The sequence below is a fragment of the Channa argus genome, chromosome 1 (assembly GCF_033026475.1).
Source record: "Channa argus isolate prfri chromosome 1, Channa argus male v1.0, whole genome shotgun sequence".
Lineage (NCBI taxonomy): Eukaryota > Metazoa > Chordata > Actinopteri > Anabantiformes > Channidae > Channa > Channa argus.
This window is the reverse complement of record NC_090197.1, coordinates 28,649,532-28,657,114: the sequence shown is the minus strand read 5'-3', so window position 1 is coordinate 28,657,114 and position 7,583 is coordinate 28,649,532. Positions and strand designations below refer to the sequence as shown.

At 40.8% G+C, this 7,583-nt stretch overlaps 1 protein-coding gene across 2 annotated transcripts; it reads left to right on the top strand.

The window, feature by feature from the left end:
* The first annotated feature begins 2,111 nt into the window (after nt 1-2,111).
* On the top strand, nt 2,112-7,314 carry fgfbp3 (fibroblast growth factor binding protein 3). 2 transcript variants are annotated; one of them, XM_067512010.1, is made up of 3 exons: nt 2,112-2,267; nt 5,124-5,425; nt 6,249-7,314. In XM_067512010.1, the coding sequence occupies exons 1-3, from the start codon at nt 2,265-2,267 to the stop codon at nt 6,688-6,690; spliced, it is 747 nt and encodes a 248-aa protein (XP_067368111.1). In that variant the 5' UTR covers nt 2,112-2,264; the 3' UTR covers nt 6,691-7,314. The 2 variants fall into 2 exon arrangements, with proteins under 2 accessions (XP_067368111.1, XP_067368120.1); XM_067512019.1 differs by lacking the exon at nt 2,112-2,267 and adding an exon at nt 2,364-2,514.
* The last annotated feature ends 269 nt before the right edge of the window (nt 7,315-7,583 follow it).

The following is a 7,583-nucleotide window of genomic DNA, read 5'->3' as shown; positions in this document are numbered from 1 at the left end:
CTTTCCCTCTTGACCACCAGCAGGAGGCGACCGGGTCGCAGCTGCATATTGGTCCTCGGTTGAATTGTGTCATGTGGCATACACACAATTTCAAATAATATGCATGACAAAAACCAATGACAAATGACTTATTCAGCTGATTAGCACAGAAACACACACCAGATGAGACCATTGCTTCCTTCATCGTGATCACTGCCACTTAGTGTATTTCTGACTTATTGCTTATTTCTTTGTCTCGCTCTTTTCTATTGCACCATAATTTTGACATGCATTTGTATGTTGTTGGTTTTTTGGCATGTTTTTGTACTATTTATGTGGCTTTCAACTGATATTCTGCAGTTATACAGTACCCTGCTGCTCCCAAACTGTCTACAGTATGTCTGGCATGCAAGCATCCAGCTCTGAGCCCATGTAGTGTATTTTGTGCTGGGTGGGGTTGATGGTTTTAATGAGGGAATGGTTAAACCTGCTTTCGGATAATTGTAAGGAAAGAGGGAGGTTCTGTCCAGACCAACTAGGAGTTAAAGGAAGAGCAAAGCACTTCATGGAGTTTTCCTGCCCCCTGCTGGAAAAAGAACAATTAATGCAGCTTTAATAAAAGAATAAATGCAGAAGATATATATATACTTGAAAAACAGCTCCCTTGTTTCCAGACCTCATTTAGCCTGTCCTCTAGTGGATGCACACAAACTCTGAAAACACTCATCTGCACTTGACAAAACTAAATTAAACAAAGCTTCTCACCGATGTGTTCTTTTGTTTTTCAGAGTGACTCCACTCAGCTGTAAGGCCGAAGTGCACTTATAGCTGAAAACAAGGTGACATATTTGTTCCTGATTGGTCCAGACTGGGCGGAACGATGTGTTTACTGCCGTTGACTTGTTTTTCAGAGCATCCTTCTCTCGCCAAGCAGATTTTTGGCAGTGTGCGTGGGGAAAGAGCCGTCCTCTGAGCTCTACCAACCCCTGAGCTGAATGAGAAGGAGCTGGGCGACGATGACAGGGTGTCAGCAGGGGGTTAAGCTGTGACCCAGATTCCTGCGTGAGTCTTTGTCCTGCAGGAGAGAGAAGATTCTCTTCATTCATCTCACTGAAGGTTGAATTCCTTACTCTTATATATACAGTGACTCACACAGAGAGACTTGTGCCAATAGAAGAGGAGAAAACGTTACTTTAAGCCACAAAGTTCTTCCATGTGACAGGACATTATGGATTATTTTGGAAATGGTTTATTTAGCAAATATTTAGCAGATATCAGGTTTGCTTACCTGATATCTGCTTATTCTTTATCTATCTGTCTTTCTGCAGGGTTTCTACTATTTAAATGCATTTGAAACAAATCTTTAGGGCATGTAACCTACTGTAGTTTAAAAAAAATAATAATTTTATTCAGCTTTATTTTATTTATTTTAGTGGTAATATTTGGACACAGTCTTTTGCAGGCATAAAGCACACTGAGCAGGTGTAAAACAAACATTACTACTCAGTTAATTCAGAGGACACAGTTAACATTACTAAACAATTAATTATGATCATTCATTTTGTTCAAACTTAACTTTTAGTTTCGACCGGGCTAATTTGCTTTCCCTGCACATCATCAGCAACTCATTCGATTTTTCTTCTCGTTTATTGACCTTTATGTCCTCCACACATTTTCATCTGAAAAATGAAATAAAACTTACCTATACATTTGTTTGTTTTTATTAGTTTCTTATTTATCACTCACTTATCTCCTTGTATCTCACGTGAATATTCTGATCAAATAAACTCATTGTCATTAATGCAATGTTAAATACATCATGTTTTTATATTGATATAAAAATTTGTTTGTCTAATATATTTTAAAACAACTCTAGACGTGAACAATAATTTTTAAAAAATGTCATGTTAATTTAAACAAAATAAAGAACTCTAAGAGCTGGAGTTGAAGTGTTTTATGAACTATTCAAATAAAAATCAATTGTTTCCAGTGATAAACAAAGAAGTTTTTTGTTCATGAGCTGAACGCCGCTGACTTCCAAACCCCTGAGATGTCGTCAGTGTTGCACAGAGCAACAAACCTTGGCAAGTGTGTCCTTTGTCCACTGTCTCACACTCACCAAGGGTTTTGTAAGGAGGGGTAAATGTGGGAGGTGTCCTTGCTTTTGGGTGGGCATTTCTTATTCCCTGAACCTCCTCCTCCCCTTTATCCTCGTCTTCCCTCTCTTTTATCTGAGTGTTCTTGGCCCCTCGTTCTCACAGCGACTCTGAGCCGTGGAGCATCACATGGTAAGAACACCGGGCCTCTGCTCACACCAAACAAACCTCAAACTCTCAACTAACTGCTTCATCCTCAAAGCATTAAACCAAATATTTGAGTGGTAGTTAGAGACTAAGAAGAAAGAAATGGTTTAGTGATGAATTATTGATGACGGAGGGGTTTGGGGGCGGGGAGCGGAATTTTTGATGCTGAACGTCTTTGTTTTTCATCTCGTCCAGTGGAAAATACAGCTGGCAAAGGAAATCTGCTCAAGCTGTGGGTTTGTCTTTTTTTAATTCTTACTTTTTTTTTTAAAGATTTCTGCTTTTGAATTCAGGCACCGAAAAAAAAAACGAGAGAACAAACTAGACATGTTTAAACTTAAAAAATAAAAAGAATAAGATGGAGTGAAGACAGCAGCACAAAGCTGTAGCAGACTTCCTGTATTTCAAACATTGTTTCTCAGTGTTGAAAAATCACTGACAGTTATTTTTTGGAGCCTAAGTGAATGGAGTACACTGTTACTGTCACAGTCACCTTAAACCTTCTCAAAAAGGACATATTGGTGGCCAGCAAGTTTCCAGGGGGCCTTTGGGGTCACCATTGCTCAGCAGGGACATAATTTTTCTTAAGTACAGATTGGGCCTGTTATTCCAGTTATAAAGATACACTCAGGGTCATGATTTAAAGTCCAAGGAGACATGCGCTTTGTATTTAGTCGTATTATTAGTATTTTGCATTGAGAAGACGGGTCATCGAGTAGATGTCTACTAGTTACCGTGCTGGTGGCTTTCTGTGTATATTTTTCGAAGGATTCATGTAAACGCTTGTCTATTTGAAGGCTCATGCTGCTTCCTCCAACATTTACTGTTCTGTGCATTGCTGTTTTCCTCAGTTTCCACAACAGAAATGGCAAGAGTCAGATTAGCACCATCCACAGAGACATGAGAGGCAGATTTATGAAAAATACCTTAGGCCAAAGTAGTTTGGACTAATTGGACTCATTTTGCAAATAGACAAACTGGATGTTGTTTTGCTAAATCAGATAGTGTGAGAGAGAAAATCACCTCGTCTGGAAACAAATTATTCTTCACTCAGTGTATCTGATTTGTGAATTACATTTTACACTTTAATTAAAAATTTGAGCAAATGTCTTTACTTATATTTTCATCTAAAAATCCTAATAAGAAAGTGTGTGTGTAATTTTCATTTAACAATTCCTAACAAGAGTTTAACACCCCAACATTATTAGCTGATATTATTACATCTGCATCATAGGGGGCCTGTTGGTTCAGTGGTAGAGAACTGGGATCCAAAAGGCCAGGGGTTCAAATCCCATCACCACAAGTGTGGCCCTGCCCTGCCACCTTGGTGCTGTTCCTGAGCCCGGATAAAAATGTGAGGGTTTCAACAGGAAGTGCATCCAGCGTAAAATCACATGCCAAAATCAATGTGTGGACACTGAACCCCAACTTAGTTGTTCCCAGTGAGCATTGGCCAGCTGTATAGCAGCTCCCCCATCTGCATGTGAGTGTGAATGGATGAATGGGAAGAAGTGTAAAGCGCTTTGAGTACCAATAGGTAGAAAAGTGCTCTATGAGTGCAGACCATTTACCATTTATCACAGCTACATCATAGTCCGTGGGACCAAAGAGGGTGACACTTTAACCCAGCAATATGCAAGTATTTTATCGGCAGCGGATTTACTTAGATTTTCTTCTCTCAACTCTGTATTAAAATTTGTTCTAATTTTTTTATCCATCTGTAACCACTTTTCCAGTTCAGGTTTGGGGGCCGGAGCCTGTACCAGCTGGGGTAAGAGGTGGGGTCCACCCTGGACAGGTTTCCAGTGTGTCTCAGGGCCAACGGGGGGAGACGTTAGTCCCTTTCAGACATGTACTGGAATTCTGACATTGTCTTGACTTTGTCCAGAGGGGGTGTATGTGTGAAAGAAAATATCCAAGTGAGATGCTCCCAACATCAACCGGACTTTATCCTTTACACTGCCTACAAAAATGTCTGTATTATGTGCATGAGATTGCGTGTGCAGCACGCTGCTCTGTCCCAAATTGTCTGGAGGATTGATAGCAAGTGAATGGAAGAGTTTATGACAAGCGATTAATAGAACCTCTTTTTTTTGGGATGCACGGCTCCGATGTGCTGTAAACAGTTTCCCACAGCCTAAATTTTCTATCATGTTGTGCCTCCCGAAACTGATGATCTCCCGTTGTGTATTAAATGGGTGAAACGCAGCTCCGGACAATGTCCACAGCTGAATTTCCCTGACATTGTCTGGAGTTCATTTGTAAAACAGACACACAACTATTCACATTCACACCTACAGGAACTGTAGAGTCACCAATTAACCTAACATGCATGTCTTTGGACTGTGAGACTGTGCAGCAGAGCTGACCACTCAACCAAAGCATTCAAATTAAAACCTTAAATACTTACATACACACATTACTCTTCACTACAATCCTCTCCTCCATCTTCCTCCTCCCTGCATCTTGTTCGATGGCTACATGTCCGGTTGGGGTTGGGGTTGGGGTTGGGTTGGATCTAACGGTTGGCTGACTTTCAATAAGCCACTGACAGCAACTCACACCCCCACCCTGTGTCCATCCTTTTACCATTTAACACTTCATTTCACACTTCTTCACGTCTTTTTGGTCTACGTATGGGTGACTGGTGCATCCGGTGGGAAAACTGTGGCAAATCAACTTGCGGACAATTTATCAGCTGTGGTGACACTGAACTCACGGGATAAGCCAAAAGGACAAAAAAAAAATCTATTTGGTCACTGGTGTCAGTTTACTTCAGCTTGTTCAAGCACTATGATCTGAAACTGCTTAAAATTTATTGTTTTTCTTCTATTTTTCCAGCTAAATATCCCCCACTCATCCACAATGAATATCCTGCCATGCAGCTTCCTCCTCCTTCTCGTCGTCCTTTGCCTCCCTGTCCTTCCTGAGGCGAAGCGGCAGTCTGGTCAGGGGAAACCCGAAAAACCCCGCCAACCTCCTTCATCCACCCCTCCAGCCAAGAGACCCAGAAATCGCTCAGTGCCTGGCTCTGGAGAGTTGACCACCAAGGAGGGACATCGCTGCAACTGGCAGACATCTGGTGAAGGCCTGGTGACCTTAATGGTGAACTGCAGCATGAAAACACTGGGGGAGCAGCAGAGGTGAGGGCACTAATATCTGCTTTGTGTCCATTTTCTGCAGGTCACTCTCAATTTAGGTTCTGGGGGTTGGTTTAGTGATTTGGGGAGCTGGACAAAACCAGACATTGGAGCTTCTCCTGTGCGTAAATCTCAAGGAGTGTTTTGAGCAAACATTCTTTCAGCTTTATTGCCCTTTGGATCTACCCTTTAATACAGATCTGTTTGATCAATGTTCTGTTTGTTGTAACAGTGCTGCAATGTTGAAATTACACCTTTTGTCATCACAGTGATAGAAACCATACAATGGAGCCAAAATGGCACCAGTTTCACATTTATTTGTTCTAAACACGCAAGTACACAGGATTTATAAATACACAGTTAACTCATGTGTTATATTGATTAAGAACTGATTCCACATTAAGCTTTAATCACACTGCACTTCAACCCCAGTCTCCTATGGGAAAGTCCTCTGTTTTGCAGCAGCCAGCACCAAAACCTGCACCAGACACACTTTGAAGGCTCTAAATAGTGAATCATAGCGTCATGTTGATGCAGTAGGATGGTTTTCACAAAGGGCACAAACATCACACTTTCATGTACTTAACAAAAGGAAAGTCGTGTTTTCTGGCGGAAAACTTTCATTTTTGTTCCACCACTATGTCAAAACCCTTACATTTGTGCAGAACATTATGGACGATAACACCTGCAAATTATAAACAATATTAAGTAATCGGAAATTTCTCCTCTTCTTGCAGGTTTGAGAAAGCAACACCACATGCTGGTGAAATATGTAGCATAGGACATTTTAATCATTATATGTCCTTCAACCTTTTTTCTCCATCAGATATTGGTGTCGTTATGCCGGGAAACCCGACCTCTGTCAGGGCTATGGATTGAAGTCCAGCCAGTACTGGAAGCAGCTGGTGGGTAAGCTGAAGAAAAGGCAGAACGCCTGTGAAGGAGAGAAAGTCCTGAAGGCCAAAACCTGCAAGAAGGCGCCTGCCGAAGCCCACATGAAGCTCGCCCAACGCAGCGGTGAGGAGGAGAAGAAGGGAGGGAAGGAAGGAGGGAAAAAGAAAGTAGCAACAGCTAGTAAGAGCTCAGATGGAGGGAAGGCAGAGAGGAGGAAGAAGAAAGAAGAGGAAGAAGAGGAGAAAAAGAAGACAGAGGAGGTAGCTGGATTTCACGAGGAAGGATATGTGAACGACATGGAGCCGGTGCAAAGTTACTGCAGCGAGGGATGGCATGCTGTCTGTTCGTTCTTTGTCAAGTTTTTCGAGGGTTAATGACCGATTAAGAATCAAATTCGAAATGTTTGCTACATATTGGCGCGATTTCACAATCTGAAAACAGAAGAAATAAGGTTTTTTATAAATCACACTGAAAGTATCAGGCAGCTCATTTGTAAAAATATTTTTATCTCCAACTTAGAAAGAATCACATTTTTAAATATCATTGACTCTTTGAAGTCAAGCTTAGATGAAGACTTTTCAGGCACTTGGATTTGGTCTTGAAACAGAACACAATACTTTGACAATGATATTTTATATCTTATGAACTTTTAACAAATGAGATGTAGTGAAATGATAGTTAAACCAGGCAACGAGAACTCAAACCTGTTAATACTGAACGAACCAATGCATCATAAATGTTTTAATGCATTGATGCAACACTGTTGAACATTTACTGATGTCACTTCAGAGGTTTAAGCAGATTTAGTTTTGGGATATGTAATTTCATGTTTGTTGTTTTGCTCTCTAATGTTAAATCACATAAAATTGAAGTTGAGCTGTATACATTATGTACTGTTGGGACTGACTGACTAACAAAGAAATAAAAATCTTGTTTTGGTGCTCAACAATCTGTGATTATGCTGTGGTGATTTCTACAAGAATAAATGTTTTATTAGTTTTTGGAGAAGGTCCTCTTTGAAACACTCACCTCACAAGTCATTTGTACAAGCGGTTTTAACGTTTGACATAACATCGTCCTTTAGATCGAATGCCACAAATGTTTTTATTTTCAAGTGACCGGGGCCTCTAGCGGCCACAGTAATATTGAAAGGAGCAAAGATGGAAGTCAGATAATTTAGATCCCAAATGTGGTATTAGGGAGAAGGTCAAGCTGGATGAGAGGGGGTGATATGCGAGACCACTGTTTGTTTCGTGCTTCCAACACA

What these genes read in the sequence shown, in the direction of transcription:
- fgfbp3 (XM_067512010.1), top strand. An exon ending in ACACTGGGGGAGCAGCAGAG is followed by an intron (nt 5,426 to 6,248) that starts GTGAGGGCACTA and finishes TTTCTCCATCAG; the next exon opens with ATATTGGTGTCGTTATGCCG.